The 20,585-nt window shown below is 34.5% G+C and overlaps 1 protein-coding gene across 1 annotated transcript in view; it reads left to right on the forward strand.

Moving 5' to 3' along the window:
* The window catches only part of LOC308647662 (zinc finger protein 804A-like), a gene marked incomplete at both ends in the record, with an annotated part of 277,954 nt that extends 262,684 nt beyond the window's left edge, over positions 1-15,270 (forward strand). The window contains 2 exons of the mRNA XM_081291977.1: positions 9,726-9,856; positions 12,021-15,270. Of these exons, the coding sequence (XP_081148103.1) occupies positions 9,726-9,856; positions 12,021-15,270 (3,381 nt within the window). The remainder of the gene's footprint in view (positions 1-9,725; positions 9,857-12,020) is intronic.
* Positions 15,271-20,585: the final 5,315 nt, after the last annotated feature.

Genomic DNA, 20,585 nt, shown 5'->3' on the forward strand with positions numbered 1-20,585 from the left:
TTAATATCCCATAAAGCTATCCTATTGTGTTTGGTGTGCGTGTGTGTTTGTATTTGGAGTTTTTGTGTGTGTGTGTTGTTGTTGTTGTGTGTGTGTGTGTGTGTGTGTGTGTATACCCATGCATGCAAATACAAGGGCATGTTTCTGTGGAGGTGCCATACAGGCCATTGGAAATTCCACTTCATCATTTTCACTGATGTCACCGAATAATAATTTCTAAACATTTGAAAAGAGGTTCAACTTCATTCTTAAGGCAGATTTGTTTCCAACAGTGTATCCCTCTGTAATTGTGGCCAAGATTCTTTTCTAGAATTATGGATTCAGACGCCATTTTGTCTACTATAAAAGAACATCACAGCCTAGGTAATTTATAATAAACTAAAACATATTGCCTACAGTTTTGTAGACCTGGGAAGTCCAAATTCCAGGAGCTGACACTTGACAAAAGCTTTTCTTGCTGCTTTGCCCCATGGTGGAAGTGTATAGAGAAGATGGCCCGGGTTCGATCCTCAGCACCACATACAAACAACGTTCTGTCCGCCAATAACTAAAAAATAAATATTAAAAAAATTCTCTCTCTCTCTCTCTCCCTCTATCACTCTCTCTTAAAAAAAAAAAAGGTAGAAGGGGGATAAACTCCCGGCTTTATTACAGAGCCGCCTCTGAGTTAACAAATTCATGCCCATTCCAATAACATTTATCTGTTCAGTTTGCCCTCATAACCTAAACACCTCTGATTAGTGTCTGTTTCCCAACAATGTTGTAGTGGGAATTAAAATTCCAAAGAATGTTTTGGGGGAGACACATTGAAATCATAGTCATGTTTTCCCTACCTTTAGACTCCTCAAGCTGATTTTATCCCAAATGTTCCAGCATCACTTTTGAGTTGCATCTCTGTGGCAGCCTGTGTCAGAATATCTGTTTCCTCAAAAGCTGTGAGACAAAATTTGAAATAGCTATTGTATAAAGGTTAGCATGATAACCAAGCAAACACTGCTCTCATTTCAGTGCCCAGAGGACACAGCTTTCTTTGGCATGGGCCATTCTGTCATGCATGCATTTTTGAATGATTACTGAACATTAGATTCTCTTAGAAGAATATAAGCTAACATCTCACATCCTATCTAGCAAGAATTTTTGTTTTCCCATAGTAGTTCTGGGTTTTTAACATTCCAGTTATAATTTAATTACAGAGAGATGTGATCACATGAATGGATATGGTAGTCTTTATGTCTCAGAAGCCCCATCTCACAAATAAGAACCAAATGTCTTATAAAAGACTCTGAGGTCCTGGCCAAGTAATAATCCTAGTTTCCTCAAGTCTCACTTATCACTGCCTACCAAAAATTAATAAATTCTTCACATTCTTGCCAGTCCAAATGCAATTTGAAGTTATTTGTAATCATAATTAAAGTTTTCTATTATATAGTTGTTATTTCACCTTTATTATATATTTAAGAAACAGAGCTCTTATTTTATACAGGGTGAAAATTCCTCTATAGATGACAAAATATTTGTTAATAGTTTACTCACAATTTCTTTAATAAATTATAACTGTACAAATTATTTTGAGAGTCGAAAAAATAAAAGATTTAAATTTATATAGTATATTTCCCACATACCAGTATTTCTACAGGATACATATATTATTTTCCCTTTATACTAAAGAAATAATAAAAATGTTAACCAATTCAGGTATATTTCACACTCTCAAAATTAAATATATAAAAAATTTGCCAGATCAATTTTATCCATTTTATTGAACATATTGACTTACTTGTGAATGTTCAAAGTTCTTGGAAATCTTTGGAACAATCTAGTTACTTATTAAGACAAACATATATGTTTGAAGATTTCACATAAGAGTAATTGTTGCTTCAGTTTTAAAATACATCACATTTTTATATTTCAAAGTTAAATTTAAGGATTCTTATCCAATTAAAACATAATAGTAAGAGAAAAATGGAAAATGTTATATAATGGAAAATAAAATATTCAGATTTTTCTTACAGAGAGAAAAAGGATTAGCAACTTGCATATTTTCCGTCATTTTAATACTATTAATATAAATGAAGATACTTTTTATTATATTGTAAAAATATTGGCATATTCTTTTAAAAATAATAGCAGAATCCAAACATATCACAAATATTTGGCAACTTTTAACATTATTTGTAATAATGATAGTGTATCCTTATAAAGTTAGCTGTGATTCAACCATTTTTCAATTTCTGCCCATTCAAGTTGCTCAGACATTTCTAAAATAATAGTGTCAATATCTCTTACAATCAAGTTTCCATTGCTCTCCCTATACTGCTGAAGATCGTATCCAGATTTTGTTAGCAAATTTTCAAAGCCTCCTATTGTAAAAAGAAATTAATCACTGCCATCCTGTGCCAATTCAATTTGACAAGCATTCTTGAGCACTTACAATGCATGAGACACTTCTGATCCAGCACTTAAGAAAATGAACTCAGTGGTCGGAAAATCAGTTTTAGACATAACACATACTGATTGCAAAAACTTTTATATTAGAATGAGAATGAGGTTTTTTTTCCACAAAAGGAACCTTGAGTTAATGGAATCTAAAGAATGAGAGGCCTTGGGGAAAGATATTGTTCAGATCTGATATGCCATTAAGAGATTAGATGCTTTTATTTATTTATTTATTTTTTTTTTTTAAAGAGAGAGTGAAAGAGGAGAGGGAGAGAGAGAATTTTTAATATTTATTTTTTAGTTCTCGGTGGACACAACATCTTTGTTTGTATGTGGTGCTGAGGATCCAACCCGGGCCGCACGCATGCCAGGCGAGCCCGCTACCGCTTGAGCCACATCCCCAGCCCGAGATTAGATGCTTTTAAAGCCGCCAGGAGAAAAGTCCAAATGATACATATCCATCCGTGATAGTAATGGGAGAAGAACTTAAAAAAAAAAAAAAAAGAGTCTTCTACAGGATCACTCAGCATAATGCCATTGATTAAATAATGACTAGAAGGAAATTACACCTTGAAATGTGATAACATCCACTAAAATATTTTAACCTTCTTTGAAGAAGTATATATGCTAACATTCTAATAGAACACTCTGCAGAGGCTCTTTCAAAGAGAGCTAAATTGATTCAGGAAATGGAGGTGGTGATTGAGTTGTAATATTTTGAGGGTATTATTCCTTTATAAGGTTAAAAGCATAAACTTAGATTTTTCAAGAGCCAATGAAAATAGTTCTTGATAGAAAAAACTCTCTAGGATTGAAAGGGAGATTTATATTTGAGGAAACAATCATAGTGAATATTATATTCATAGTGGATAACATTAATAGTGGATAATGTATTAACTACAAAATATGAAACTATTAACAGAAGAATTAAAACAAAAATTAATATAGTTATTTATAATAGGAAGCATACAATATAATTCTCATTACTCTAAATATATTTTATTTTGATACCAATTAACTTCATTTTAAAAGATGGCATTGGAAACATTTTTCTTAGAGTGTTAAGTATAGGAAGGAACTTTCAATATCATCTGAGAAGACAGAGGTCTCTTAATATGAAGAAAATTATCCAGGGATATGTCTACTAACCAGATATATAAGTTAAGAGTATTTTCAACTATAAATAAGAGAAATCTCAAAGTCTCTTTTGTTTTCAAACTATATAAATAATTAGCACAAGGCTGGTGCTGTAATTCAGTGATGCTATTATGGACTGTGAATATTTTTATTTTTCTGTATTAGCACCTTGGCCTCTTCAAACTAATAGCATTCCATTATCTGCTACCTGTCTAGACTTACAATTATACATGGGAAGGAACAGGATATCATGTTTAAAAAAAAATTAAAAAGTTTTTCTTCTCGTGAGATATTTTTAAAGGGATATCTACTTCAGAGACATCTGTTTACAATTCTATTAGTGGGGACTGTGTGACATATCCACTTTTATTTACAAGGGAGGCTAGGACTTTTATTACTTTAATTCAATGCCTTTTTGTCCCCACAAAAGGAATTTTGTTAATGAAATAGAACAATATAATTAATAATATGATAGGAACTTATAGTGTTAATTCCAAACATCATGAGTGGAGTACTCATCTTCTATTAGGGTTCTCCAGAGAAACAAAATTATTAGGATATATGTGTTTATGAGAGGGAGAGGGAGAGGGAGAGAGAGAGAGAGAGAGAGAGAAAGTGTGTGTGTGTGTGTGTGTGTGTGTGTGTGTGTGTGTGTTTAAGGAACTGCTGTGCACACTTGTAGGGGCTGACAAGTTCAGAATCTGCAGGAAAGGGTGTCAGGTACAAACTCGGGTGAAAATCTGAAGGTTGTCTAGAGACATAAGTTCTTCCTTTTTCAGAGGATCTTGCTGTTTTCTCTTAAACCTTTCAATTGATTGAAAGAGGCTCACATACATTATTACAAGTAATCTATCAACTTTCCTCAAAGTCATTTCATTGTTAGCCTCATCTAAAAAAATACCTTCACAACAAAATCTAGCATTTGACTTTCTGGGTCCCATTCTTTTCTTAAGGTGACACATAAAATGAACCATCACAAGTCTACCTTTGTTAATTTGGCACCTATATGCATCCCTTTAAACCATACTTCATTGATAAAGAAACATAATAATAAGGTGACACTCTGCCTAACATGGCACATTACCTTACGTACAACAGAAAACACATTAAGCCTTTCCTCAGAATAGTAGGCAAAGGTATCAGGTGATGTTCATTCTTCTCTTTAATATCGTGTAACTTAAATATTATCATGCAAAATTAGCAATAACAAAACACTTATATTATTCAATTATCCTTTATGATAATGGGAAAAGAAAGAAAAGAGGATAAAGATATATAAAAATGACATAGATACGGTAGATATAGATACATACAGGCACACACATACAAACACACACACACATACCCACAGAGTTTGCCCTCTTTATCCATAGGTTACACAAAGCTGATATTTGTAACATCCTTCCTCCACTATCCATTTCTTTTTTTTTTTTTTGCAAATATTCAGAAGTTGTGCTTTTAATTACATTGTGAAATATCCATACAGGCAAACAAACTTATATAAGATACTTACAATATAGGAAAGTCATATGTTAAAACTTGTGTCATAAATCACATTTGCTTATTGTAGACAATCTAGGTAATATTTTAAAAGTATCAAAATATCTACTAACATGGCTGAAAATCACCCATAAACAAGATAGCCCTGTTTTCTCTTTCATCATATAATTATATTATCTATGGCCTTTGTTTTTTTTTTTTTTTCTTTATTTTTTTTATTGGTTGTTCACAACTTTACAAAGCTCTTGACATATCATACTTCATACATTAGATTGAAGTTTTCCCCCCGAATGTACCTCAGCTGATCACAGCTCTGTACTAGATGAAGTGACCTGAACCTTTGTCCTAAAAGAACTGGGCCATTATTAGTCCTGCCTGAATAGAGTTGTAGTTTTCCTTTACTTCAATCACAGATTGAAGTAAATACGAAGAGATGCCCTCAGGGGTCACCTGTATTTCACATATACTTCTCCTCCTTCTATTGTGGGGTAACAGGCCAATGTCTCTTGGAAATAAGAACCAGTACCTCCATCCAGCACAGTGATTCCCCTCGTTTGTCTATCAATTCAGAGGCATGAGGAGACAAAGTGACCAGGTACATTCTTAACTTCTCATTCATTGGGATCATTAATAAGTCTCCTTGGAGAGTATTTCTCCTTTTGAAATTAAGAGCTCTAGGCCAGCAGAGAATAGAGTGTGGGATAGAGAGCACGGATTTTACTAGTTGATCACTAGGAGTAATAGGGAGTGGTGCCACTCTCAGGTTCACCCACAAACTGATCTCTTGAACCATGAGTCCCAGCTATGGAATTCATAGCACCATAGATTGGCCACTGATTCACAGCATCTACAGCCTTTTGGAGAATTTTGCCGCAATCCTGAAAGGTATCGCCATGTAGCCAGAGCTGACACTGCATTTTTAAAACACTGTTCTGTTCTCTATCAAATTAACTGCTTCAGGATAATGGGAAACATGGCAAGACCCAAGAATTCAATGAGCCTGGGATCAATGCTGAGCATTATTTAATATGAAATGAGTTCTTTGATCAGGGTCTCAGTGGAATATCACAATTTCGCATAAAGCATTCTGTTAAATGTGGATGGTAGGTTATTGAGCAGCATTGTGGACAGTGAGTGCAAATTCATACCCAGAGTAAATGTCTACTCCAGGAAAAACATAATATTACTCCTTCCATGATAGAAGCAGTAGTTCAAAGCAATCCATCTGCTGCCAGGTAGCTGATTGATCATCCCAGGGAGCTACATGATTAGTGGTGGTCTCTGCTGCTGGCCAAGGGCACACTCAGCAGTGATGGAGTCAGATCAGCTTTGGTGAGTGGAAGTCCATGTTGCTGAGCTCCTGCGTAACCTCTATCTCTACGACTGTGGCTACTTTATTCAGAAGCCCATTAGGCAATGACATGTGTGACTGGAGAAGGAGACTGACCTGGCTCCATAGAACAGTCTCCTTTTCCTTTGATTGTTAAAATCTTCTCATCTGAGGTCATCCTTTGAGGAACACTCAGATAGGACATAAATATGTACAAATTTCTTTCTCAGAGAAGTCAGTACACATACGCAGCCCTCATTTTCACCAACTTTTCAATCATGTTCCTTCCAAGTCCCTACTAGCCACCTAGCATGTTGGTCTTGGCTCATGAATTGATGTATAATTTCATATCTGGCTATTTCTCATTTCAGGAGAAATGAATAATCAGATTCACTGTTTGAGATTCCACCCATTGGGAGGATTCACCTCCATTGTCCTTTAGGGATGTCCTAGAAAGGAGTTGTAGCACCCCAGGTTGCTACTTTCAGACAGTGCTTGCATCTCTCCTAGAACCATCTATAAACTAGGTCCAAGTTTCCCCTCCCTCTGTCAACTGTCACCTGCCCAGTGTTATAATTTGGATAACTCTTCTTTCCCCACCCTTTATAAACTAGCATCTCTAGAGCATCAATGCAACCAACTATGCATAAAACCACCAGGATCAGTGATCAAGAATAAATGGACTGCAATTCATATTAATTTTGCCCTGGTTTTTCTCTCTCGAGGTTTTCTTTTCCCTCCCTCCCTCCCTCTCTCTCTCTTTCTCTCTCTCTCTCTCTCTCCCTCTCTCTTTCTTTCTTTCTTTCTTTCTTTCTTTCTTTCTTTCTTTCTTTCTTTCTTTCTTTCTTTCTTCTCTCTCTCTCTTTCCCTCCCTTCCTCCCTCCCTCCCCTCTTCTCCCCCACTTTTCTCTCTCTTTTTCCTTGAAATATCATAATAGTTCATTCCTTACCTCCTACAAATTTTTGCTCAAATTTTCCCATCGCAATGTGATCTCCACTGGTGAAAATATCCAAAGCTGATTTCCAGTGTGCCTTGTCTTTTTGTAAACTGCTTCCCTTGAGTGTAGACAAAACTCATGACTTGTTACTAACTAGATAAAATATGAAAAAGTGAGGGATGGTCTCACCACTGACTATGTTGCATCATATACAATATTTTATGAGTTCATCTTAACAGAATAGGAAAGGAGCTCTTCCTGCTGACTTTGAAGCCTCTGTTCCGGTGTAAGAGCTTGTGAAAAGTTCCTTAAACAAGAGACTGTTGGCAGCCTCTAGTTGCTGAGTGTCCCTGAATGGTGGTCAGTAGGCAGTCCAGTCTCTCCGTCCTGCAATAAGGACCTAAATAAATTCTGTCAGAAACTCTAGGATTTTTTTTCCTTGATAAATTATTAGATAAAAATATAGGCCAAAACCTTTATTGATCAAAGGATAGGCATACTAACCCACAGAAAATAAATGTGGATTATTTTAAGATAATGAATTTGTGGTAATTTGTTACACATACACACACAAAACAACAACAACACAAATACACCCTTTTCAATCACTATATTTGAAAATGCTATCTCTTCCCTTACTGAGTTCCTAGTGGCTGTCTCTGCTTAACTTTGTTCTATCCACATCACTTTTCATTATGATTCATTCAACTAACATATTTATGTGGTTTTTATCTCTCTCTCTGTCAACTATGATGAAACTATCATGAAAAAGAGCAGAACATTTTTCATCTTTGTCACAGCGACCGTGCTAGCATAGCACTTGACAAATAAATGGAGGCCACTCAATGAAGGGTAAATGAATACATGCATCACAGACACACCATTCAGAGCTGCAGACAGCTTGAATAACATACAGCAGTGTAAATATAGAAGATCAAGGGCATGATCCAGGGCATCCCAATTCCAATGTGATTCTACCACTTACAATGACTCTGGACAACTTTGCTTGCCTTCAATTTTCTCAATTCTAAATACGAGTACTGTTATGTTTTGGATCTGAGTATCCCCCCAAAGCTCATGTGTTAGTCAATTCAGCCATGTTCAAAGGTGAGAAGTTTGGATCACAAGGGTTCTGACCTCTTCAGTGGATTAATCTTTTTGATAGATTAATAATATGAATGAACCATTGGAAGGTGGTAGAAACAACAGGTTGATGAGTGGCTGGGGGAAGTAGGTCACTAGGAAGTTACCTTGGGGATTGTGTCTGTCCTTGGCCTTTTTTTTTTCTGTTTTTCTCTGTTTTCTGGATGCCATGAGCTGAGCACCTTTCCTCCGCCTTACTCTTCCACCATGATTATGCCTTACAGCCAGCTGACCATGGGCTGAATCCTCTGAAACCATGACCCCCAAATAAATATTTTGTCCTGTAAGTTGTTTTATCAAGTTATTTTGGATATAGTGACAAAAAAACTGAGGAACATAATATAAGCTTTGTCTACTTACATATTTATTTTAAGAATAAAACGAAGTAATGTGTACAATAGTGCATAATCCATTTTAAGGAGCAATATTAATTCTAAATGAAGAAATGCAGAAGATATTTTTTAGTGTCCCCATTAAAAACTGTACATCATCTCCATGAAAGATCATAGTGAAAATATTCGGGGTGGAAGACCACTTTGATTTCCCTTAAATCATACTACATATATGTCTGTCTATCAACTGTGTTCGACTCAGTATGCTCTTTTTCTAACATTCAACAAAGAAAATAAACTCCTTTAATACAGATGAAGAACACTGCCCAAGGGAACAAGAACCCTTATAAAACAATATTAATTTTCTTCCAAGGTCTTGAGTTATTTGGGAAATGTGTCTGATATTTGAGAGAAGGTACTCGCTTATATCATATCATAATTTGCCTTATGAACTAATATAAGACATTCACTCTTAGAAAATATGAGAAGGACCAGATGACTTTTTAGTATAGAGCACATCAAAATATAAGGGATTGTATTATATATAACTGAAATATACAGTGAATTGAAGTTGTATGAAACTTAAGAGTTTGTAAGACTATAAAATGCTTCATCTAAATTTGGCAGAGAAACTTAGCAAACAATAATCAATATGAAGAGAAGAAAATTACATTTCAAGTTTACCTAAGCTACAGATATACTTTTTGTTGTAATGTAGCAATAATCTTGTACACTTTCACAAGCCAAGGTGGAAGAAAATATTTTTGTTAAAAATGGGTTGTGATGATTATTGTTTTCCTTTGATGAAGTAAAAAAAAAAATATGTTACATTTGGAAATCCCAACAGCAATAGAACTTTAAAATTGCCATAGACTCAAATACTATTAATCATTTCTATTTTTTTAATAGAGGCTCAAAGAACTGAAACAAAGGGAATTTGCTCAAAATGTAGCATCTAAATCCAGAAAAGATGAAAGAAAACAGGAAAAGGCACTCCAACGCCTGCACAAGCTGGCCGAGCTAAGAAAGGAAACTGTATGGTGCGTATGAAATGAAATGTGAAGTTTTCTTAAAACATGACCAAAAAAAAAAAAAAACTTGGGGGAGTTAGAAATAAAGGGCACAATCTATTTATTTCTGTACCCAGAATAAAACACACATGTTTTCATGGCCTTCTGTAGGCTGTAAACAGTCATTTGAATTTGAATTTTATGCAAACACCTGTTTAATGCACATTTCTATAAAAATGCCAAAATTACTATAATTTTATTTTATAAAAAAGTAGATTCATATTATTTTGCCATTTAAGCTATCTGGATTGAAAGCTATCCTATTTCTTGGTGAAATTCAAAAGATTTGACTGAAAAAGACAGTAAGAGACTGTCTTATGACCTTTTTTGCAAAGGGAGTATTAGGAGGATCTTATTTTTTAAACAAAATTTTGGAGAACTTTTATTTGAAATTTTCTTTGACATTTAAAAAAAAAGGTCAGGAAGATGCTCTTCACATCAAAAGCATATCAAAATTAGTTTCACTGTGAATAAACTATAACTGGACTGTTAGAAGTTTGCAACTCTTAAACTTTGGCCTGCTTCTCACAGTGAACAACTATTAAATGTCAAAAGTATCATTATATAGACCTCATAATCCCAGCCAGGACAATGTTATTAAAAGAATACCACTTTTAAAAGTGTGCTTTTTTCCCCTCCTAATAAATAAAACTTCTCTTGTTACTGTCTATAACAAAGTTATTTTATAACAAATGTATTTTATACTGAATAGTGTTATGAAATTTTCTGATGCACCAAAACATTTTTAGGCATGCCAGATTTAGGAAAAAATCATTAAAATAAAATTTCAACATATTTAGAATCCTATATGAATCCTACATACATGGGCACATGTATATAGTAGGTAGATATATATATGTATATATATATATATATATATATATATATATATATATACACACTAACTAAATATGTGCTTTTTACCAAAATATATATATACATATATATCATAAGTTAACCAGATAGCTTTTACTAATATATATTTATTAATACACATACACACACGTGTGTGTGTGTGTATATATATATATATATATACATACATATATACACACCCACAAATATACTAACCAGATATCAGATATATGTTTTTAATCTATGAGAGGATAAATGGAAAATTATAACAGTTGAAGTAAATATTATAGAGAACCATGGAACTTATGTGATTTAATGTTCTAGAAGTAATATTTGCAAACAGACATAACTTTATCATTAACTCTGTGCTTCTAAAGATGTGCAAATAGTAGCTGCTACTGCTGTTACTTAGTAGCAGTTAAGGAAGAGTACATTTTATTGGTGATTACAGAAAATATCCCAATAAAAATATTTAGTCATTTATAACTTCCAAAAAACTAAATTTTTAAAATAGCCTGGAAGATTCTGCACAAGATGGAAGGATTTCTAATATTTATGTGCTGACCACATAGATTTTTTAAAATCAGTGTTCACTATTTATGGCATACTGTAATGCCAAATAAATACAATTCACATCTTTAAAAAGTGGTCTTTTGTCCTGCATTACTGTATACTATGATGTAACTTACAATTTCAGGATAATATTGATATTGAGCCTAGCAACAAGCTATCGTTAAGACAGTACTATTTCTTAGATATCTTTGCATGACAGCAAACCACTTGGGCCATAGTAGGCTCTGAGTGAATGCTGTTGAACTGAATTGTTAAATCAAATTCTCAACATTTCTAAGGTCTTGATTGTGTGATTTTTCAATTTCTTTCATATTTTTCATATAACATCAATAAAGTCAACTATTTGTGAATTAAAAATAATTTTACTTTAAGGAATTTTGTAACACTCCAAAATGTCACTGAATAGGATCTGGAGGTGGAAAATCTTGGACAAGATGCAATGTTCTGAGAGCACAGGAGTGTCTGAGACATTGCTCTTTGTACTGTAAGAGTTTATAAGACATATTTCCTAGTTATCCCAAACAATAACCAATAGCTAAGAGCTAATGTGACAGTGTGGAAAGCAATTGCAGCATATGAAAATAATTCTTGCAATAATTTAAAAATAAAATTATATATATATTTAATGACATTTCTAAGATTTAAGAGTCTCAGTGTTTTTCCTTCGAAGTGTCCTATTTAACGTACATTTGGTTTCTTTTCGTAGTGCTCCTGGAAGTGGCCCCATGTTCAAGTCAACAACTGTTACTGTGAAAGAAAACTGTAATGAAATTGCTCAAAGAGTTGTGGATTCGGCTAACAACCAGCAAGATTTCAAATATACTTTGATCCACAGTGAAGAAAATACTAAAGATGTTACCACTGTTGCTGCAGATCCAGAAAGCACAAATAATTATACAGCAAAAAATAACCAAGTTGGGGATCAAGTCCAGGGAATTCACAGACACAAAATCGGCTTCTCTTTTTCATTTCCAAAGAAAGCATCTGTAAAGCTGGAGTCCTCAGCTGCAGCCTTCTCTGAATACAATGATGATGCCTCTGTGGAGAAAGAATTTAGCAGAAAAAGTAGATTTGTCCCTAGCACTTGTCATCTTCAACTATCTTCACCAACAGATGTGCTTTTGAGTTCTGGGGAAAAAGCTAACTCTTTTCCTCCACCAGAGGCAATGAGCACTGAAAAAGAAATTGCTCAAACTCTAGAGATGAAAGAAGTTTCTAATGAAAAAGACCCATTATTATTCCCTTCAGTTTGCCAGCTTCAACTCCCTTTTACTTCCAATGCAGAAGATTGCCAAAATTCAGTCCCATTAACAGATCAAATATCACTCGAAGATGTTAGTATTAATGAAGGCATACCTGTGAGTGATAATAGTTCTGAGTTGTTAGGAAATCAGTCCACAGTTTTCGAAATGTCTAAGGATTGTATATCTGTGCAAGCTATTACAGAAGAAAACATTAAGAATCATGATTCACCCTCTATTGAAATTGAAAATAAAAATGGTTCTGAGATACTGGACCCTTCAAATACTGAAGAGGGTAATACAATCTTACATAAAAAAGTAGATCTATATAAGAGACCATGTGAGCCCTTTGTACCTGTACTCAACAAACTTGGATCAACAGTTCTTCAGTGGCCATCAGAAATGCTGGTTTACACAAATACTGAGCCATCGATTTCTTATAGCTGCAATCCTCTCTGTTTTGACTTTAAGTCCACCAAATTAAAAAATAATCTAGATAAAAATAAGGTAACCTTAAATGACCTTTCTTCTCAGCAGAAGGGAGAAGACTTTTGCAACAGATCAGTTTCTAATTGCAAGGATGCATCGCTTACAGAAATCACAGATTGTGAAATTGGTGTCAGCAAAACTGAATACACACAAGTCACTCCTCTTTTAGCTGATGATACTCTTCCCAATAGTTGTGAGTCTGGAAAACATGAGAATATGGGTCAGATGTCTAAAAATATTTCCTGTGGGACAAGGAAAACAGAAAAATATCATTTTACTAGAAATCAAATAAAGCATAACACTATGAATGAGAAATGCAATAAAATCCGGTTGAAAGATACTCATGAACATTGGTTCCATAAAAGTAAAAGAAAGAAAAAAAGAAGAAAGTTATGTCAGCATCATCATGGGCAGAAAACCAAAGAATCAGAAAGTCACTGCAAAATGGAAATGGAAAATAGTTATCCTGATAGAACTAGGAAAAATCCACTGGAACCAATTTCAGAAAGACAGTATTTAGCTGCAGGGCAATTATTAGACTCACATAAGTTACCTGAAAAAAAGCCTAAGTCATCATCTATATACTTAAATGAAAATGAAGAAATGTGTAAAACCTGGAATATCGAATATAGTAACAGTGATACCATCGGTTCTAAAAACCATTGCAAAAAGAACACAATACTTTTAAAAGGACAATCGCATCCAACAATGATATATTCTGGGAAGCATAATTTAACATACTCCAGAACTTACTGCTGTTGGAAATCCAGACTGTCAAGCTGCAGTCAGGACCACAGATGCATAGCTCTTCAGAAAAACACAGAGGGTGTGAGTCAGAATCAGCCTGTTAAGAGAGGTTACAATTCTCTCATGAATGAATCAGAAAGATTCCATCGAAAACGTAGACAACACTCGTACTGTTATTCTTCAGATGAAAGTTTAAATCAACAGAATTATTTACCAGAAGAATTTTTGAAGCCAGCAAGAGCTTCAATTGCTCCCTGTAAGCCTAAAAAGAAAAGAAGGAGAAAAAGAAGCAGATTATACACTGGAGGTGAACCTTTGGAAATCAAAGAAAATACAGATTATTCCATGAAAAGGAGTTCTTCTTTAAGTCATCCAGATGGGATAATGAGTGAGGGGGAAAATGAAGAAATAAAACCACAAGAAGTTGCAAATACTGAAAGGAACTCAGAACAACCAGACCAAGGAACAAACAAATTGATTTTGAATCCTAGCAATCTCTTGCCTTCTGAAACCAATGATGAAACTGAGCAGTTAGTAGCAGAGGCCACTTCTATTGAACTGTCAGGGGTTTCCAATGCTCCTACCACAACTGTCTATGTAGATAGTGCCCCAACGAAAGAAGCAATTGGCAATGCTTTGCCTGAACACAAAGAAAGAAATGAGACTACAAATATTAATGAAAAGCAAATTCCTTTCAAGGTGCCTAATATCGAAAGGAACTTTAGACAGTCACAGCCTAAATCATACCTTTGTCATTATGAATTGGCTGAGGCCCTTCCACAAGGAAAAATGAATGAGGCATCAACAGAGTGGCTGTGTTATAATTCAGGAATACTTAACACACAACCACCACTACCATTCAAGGAAGCACATGTCAATGGTCATACCTTTGTAACAACAGAGCAAATCCTGGCTCCATTAGCTTTACCAGAGCAAGCATTATTGATCCCACTAGAAAACCATGACAAATTCAAAAATCTACCGTGTGAGGTCTACCAGCACATTATACAGCCAAACATGCTGGCCAACAAGGTCAAATTTACTTTTCCTCCAGCTCCTCTCCCTCCCCCGAACACACCTCTGCAGCCTTTGCCTTTGCAGCAGCCCTTATGTTCTACCTCTGTAACCACAATCCATCACACTGTTTTGCAGCAACATGCTGCAGCTGCCGCAGCTGCTGCAGCTGCCGCTGCTGCTGCAGCTGCAGGAACCTTTAAAGTGCTTCAACCACATCAACAGTTTCTTTCCCAAGTCCCAGCTCTCGCCAGAACATCTATACCTCAGATCTCAGTAGGAACAGTAGGACCCAGGCTTTGTCCTGGGAATCAGCCAACTTTTGTTGCTCCTCCTCAGATGCCAATCATTCCAGCTTCAGTTCTTCATCCTAGCCATCTGGCTTTCCCGCCTTTGCCTCATGCTCTCTTTCCTTCACTGCTTTCCCCACACCCAGCTGTCATCCCTCTGCAACCACTCTTCTAGTCATTACCATAAACAGGAAAAGAAAATACATTAAAACCATGGCTATATGTGTGGGAATTCATCTCAATGAATAATTGGATGTATAACTGATGAAAAAAACCTGGCCAAAATATGGCCTTATTGATTTCAATTCATTTACTGTAAGTGTAATGATGCAAATAAATTCTTAAGTTTCTGATATATAACATTATTAAAGCACTGAATAGTTTGAAAATCAATACAATATATGCTGTATATTAAAATGATGTCTTAAGAGTATGTATAATGTACATAAAATATATTTATAGTACTGTAATTTATGTTATAAAGTATGCTCTCCAGTTTTTATTTCTAATCTTTGTGTATTTGCACCTATTTCACGTTTAGACAAAGCTGATGGCACTATGTTTTGTACCATGTTCCTTGAAACTGTAAATTCAGTGAAAAATACTCTTGCAATAAATTTTTGTTAAATATTTAAGTAAATCCAACTTTGGTTTTTAGTGGTTTTCACTATTTTCAGAGTGTAACAGGTTGTATTCTATTTACATTGTTTCTTCAGTCCAGTTACATCACTGAATCTCCAAGGCCCAACAAAATATCTTTGGAGCTCTGTCAATTCTTGACATCCAGTTCTTGGATGTCAACATCTATCTGATTAAGTATAACAGAGGGTCCACTTTTTTTTTCTCTTTGTTCTAATATTTTTTATAATTTGCTATATTTCTTGGCCCTCTAATTAGACAATAAGCCATGAAAATATATGCTCAGGTAATATTAGTATTTGAAAAGATAATAATTCAAAAACTTGCAAAATAGGTTGTATCCACCCAGGAATTCTCATATAGAAGTGGCAAATAATCAAATAAGTGTGCATATAACATTTTGAATATTAAAATTCTCAAACATATCATGTTCGTTTTCAAATGTAACAGGAGACATGAGAATACTGCATGGATTGTTTCAATTTTAACAATTTACTATTCATTACATAACATCTATTCAGGGTATAATAAACATAATATATATTTGATATGCTCTTAATTGGGAATCTGGAAGTGGAATAGAGGAAAGAAATAATCCTTCCTTCTGCAAATCTTTCTACAGCTTGTGTTTTAATCCCATTTCCAAATCAGCCAAGAATATTTAGAATTTTCATCACCTTTCCAAATCCTGCTTCATTATTTCTGCAGTATTCTTTATTCAATTGCTCAACACTTTAATAATCTTTCAATAGAAAACCAGGAAATATTACACTATTCCTAAGGACATTTTTAGTATTTGCCTTTTCCAGACCATGCAATTCCATAAAACAAAAATCTCCATCCCTTCTTGAATGGGATCACCTCATGAGGTGCAAATGTTAGAGGATTAGAGTAGCTGGGTAATGAACATTAGGTAGCTCAAGAGAGCTCCTTGTAAGAAAGAGCAATTTTGTAATGGAGTTGATCTGAGGAAATGTTATTTCATTGTAAGGAAACATTAATCTATATGAAATGAAATATATTAATAATTTAGTACATAAAATTATATTCCATATCATAAAACTCAGTATTGAATTTGATTTTAGCAGAAGATAGGGAGAAAATCTGGGCCATTTACTTTCATGATAATCTGTCATAATGATCATTGATTTATATATTCTTTTGAAAAATGCTTGTGAAAGACTGAATTCACCAGTTTATGATTGATAAATAAGAAGATAAAAATAGTAAGGAAGTAATTCCATTTCAAGTGCTTTATGATAATATGTTCCAAAAATGGGAACTTAAATTGGAACAGATAATTTTTCCTCAAGCACAATATTTGAAACTTTCTTTGAAGATAAAGTAGAAGGAATATCTACTGGGAAATGCTGACCCAGTTTGTTTTTAATCTGTCAAAGCAGAATTGTTCTTTCTGCCATTAAAAAATCAAACCAAGATACTGCATTTAAAATATGCAGATTTCCGCTTTTTTCATCATCTTCTGACTGTTATCCTGATTGTTCATTTCTTAGCTCTTATTTTTATCCTATAATTTTTTTCTTTATATATTCTCTTTTTAATTTCATTGTAGACATCATTTGGGTATATGTTGTGTTTTCCCATTTTTCTCTATATTATTATTTTTCCCTCAAATTATGTGGATAACTTATTTTTTGTTGCTGTTAAATAATATGCCTAGGCATGCTTCACTTTTTACTTGTAACATAATATGTTTGATTTCGAGATATATAATAGAAATATCTAGAAACTATGAGAAGAGGAAAGTTCTTAGTTAAGATTAATTGAAACTGAGCTTGTTAGATAAAGTAATTGTTTCCTCATGGATATCAATGTCTGGACAAGAAACTTGAATCATAGTTAATTATCAAAGCCATTCTGTTCATAAATTTTTTCTAGATATTTTACACCTTCCTAAGATATTATTCACATGGTCTGGACATTCCCTATGTGTTAGAATCTCAAAATGAATGGACAATGAAGCACTTATACATCTATTCTGATAACACTAACCCCAGAGTCATGGGAATTAGGTCAAGGAGCTATAGACCAAAAATGAACACAATAATGAATAGGGGGGTCAGGAAGGAGTCATCAGAAAACTGGGCTGTTAGAGGATCATTGGTCAAGCACATTAGTGGCAACAGGAGTCAACGCAAGTAGGGCAGGCATATTCTGGAAGCTCATTGGGACACAGGCTGATGGCTTCTCCATAAGTTATATCTGAAACCTAATATACTAGTTCTTTCCAGGCATAAATTATTATATAACCTATAAGCCAGGGAAATTTAAATGTTTGTCACACATCTTTAGTCTTTAGTTCCAGACATTACTATAGCATGTGTTACAATGTAGATAGAAGAACAAAAACAAATTGGGATATAGAATAAAATATGAATATGAAAAGTAACTGTATGCAACTAACAGAAAGGTTGACTTTAGATAATAGGTAGGGAACATTCATAATTTCATCTATTATGCATATGTCAGTGATATATTTTCTCCAGTTTCTTTTATGGGTTGAAATAGCTACATTTAACCGTTCTCATGACATCTCAACTTGAATATCTTAAAATTACTTTGTGCTTAGAGCTCAAAATCACCTTCTGACTTTATAAGTACCCCTAAAACCTGTTCTTTGTTCTGTGCATAACTTTATAATAAAATCTATTATTCAATTCAGAAACCAAGGTTTTATGCCCACATAAAAAAATACATGAAACATTTTGGCTCTGTTTTTTTTAAAATCCTTTCCCACTAGGTCCACTTTTTCCAACTGCATTCTTCCTACAGTTCTTCTCCTAGTAGTTCATAAAGAATGCTGTTTTAAATTTAAGTCTTCATTCTCTCCAATACCCCATCTCTGTAAGTCATCTTCTTCATTGCTGCCAGGGCCACAATTGTAAAAACATAATCTTAATATGATAGGTCCCCCACTTTAAACCTATTATGGATTCTGTTATTTTAAAGATAAATACCAAAGTCCTGAGCATGTCACAGAAAATCTGTGATGAAGTAGATGCCAGCCTCCATCCACTTGATGGGTCAACCATTGTAATGTATACAGTTCCAATCCTCTTTGAGCTTGCTAGAGCATGTTCTATTATCCTCAAAGCCTTCCTTTCCATACCTGTTTTCCACTTGAATGAGCCAAAACTCAACTAGATTATAGTTTTCTTTTAGGAATTCTGTCCCCCAAGTTCCCCCTTCTCAGATAAGATAGCTTTCCATAATTTATCTTCATATGACATGCTGTGCACAAATTTTGCTATAAAATATTCTCTGTGTTGAAATATTGTCCCATATGTCTCATTCACTAGATTAAAAGCTCCTTGAGTCAATGTAGTATGTGACACACAATGAAACTCAGTAAAAATTTACTGAATGAAGGAATAAAATAAGTTGGGAAAAATATAATTAAAATCTATGCAGATAACTTCCAGAACTGTTATCCATTTCTGTACTAAACTAGTCCTAAATTAACCTAAATTAAAATCTGATTTTCCAATAACTCAGGGCTTCAAAAAGCTGCTAAGCACAATGAATTTATTTTCTAATGAAATTTTGAAGTATTTAAAATAGAACTCCAGAAATAAAATCAAAGGATAACTTGAACCTTTCACTGTCCTAGGGAGAAGTCAAAATCTAACTGCATCTCTCTCGCACTTTGTCTGTTTATCTACCAATTTACCTATCATCTATCTAAACTTTCATTTTTCAATCTCCCTGTTAGTGCCTGTCACTATACATTGGAATTATACGTTAGACGCGAAACCAGCTTTTAGGGCTAGAATGACGAATAGAGCACAACTGCTATTCATAACTGAAGGAGATAAGAGTAGCAGACATGCAGAATTTTATATTTATTTATACCATTTTTGCTATTTAATTAATAAATAGTTAAATATATATTGAGTTTCTGTTCACCATTGATATTTCCTCACTGTCCTGGGTTCTCCATGCTTCATCCCCTTGTCTTTCTGCCCCACCTCTAATTTCTTGCCTGGCAAAGCCATTGTCACCTCACTATCCTTGGAAGACAATGTTGCCCCCAAGAAGCTTTCCCTTAAGCTGTTTGCATTCTTGTATATAAAACTGAATGAAGTCTTAAGACTTATGTCATAAGTTGAGGTCCACAGTCCTGCTATAAAGGCAGCAGTATGTACTGTGCAGCTTGTTCCAAAGTGTTGAGTATGGTTAAAATGAAGGCCACCATCTACTGTCCTTGTGGACTGTGAGCACTTCTCTCCATCAGGGACCAACTGTGTTGTCACAGAGGAAGAGACAACATTTTTCTTTTCACAAAGGTACAATTGTTTATTGAATCCAATGCCCAGAGCAAGATCTTTTTACTTATTTGCACAGGCATTTTGTAGAATAGCAGCTGCCTTCAGTTTTCAACATTTGAAAACATGCGTTACATTAATAACCAATTATTATTGCCTTTTAATTTCTTAGATCCTTACTTATAAATAACCAAAAGATATGTTTGATTGGATCTTTTTGTGTTAATAGTTTGAATATATATGTCTACATATTTACTTAATGTGTTAGTGTTTTGTTTTGTTTTTTGTTACTGTGACCTGAATACCTGATAAGCACATTTAGAGGAGGGAGAGTTTATTTTGGCTTCAGGTTCTAGAGCTTTAGTCCATGGTCATCTGAGTCCACTGCTTTGGGCCCAAGAGAGGCAGTATATCATGGTAGAAGGGAGTGGTGGTATGGTAGAAGATTGCTGCTCATCTCATGGTGACCAGGAAGCAGAGAGAGAGAAAGGGGAAGGGGCCCTGTCCAGAGCACATGCCAGTTGCCCACCTCCACCAGCCAAACCTCACCTGCCTATGCTTATCA

This window comes from Spermophilus citellus (genome assembly GCF_964194105.1).
Source record: "Spermophilus citellus genome assembly, chromosome: 1".
NCBI lineage: Eukaryota > Metazoa > Chordata > Mammalia > Rodentia > Sciuridae > Spermophilus > Spermophilus citellus.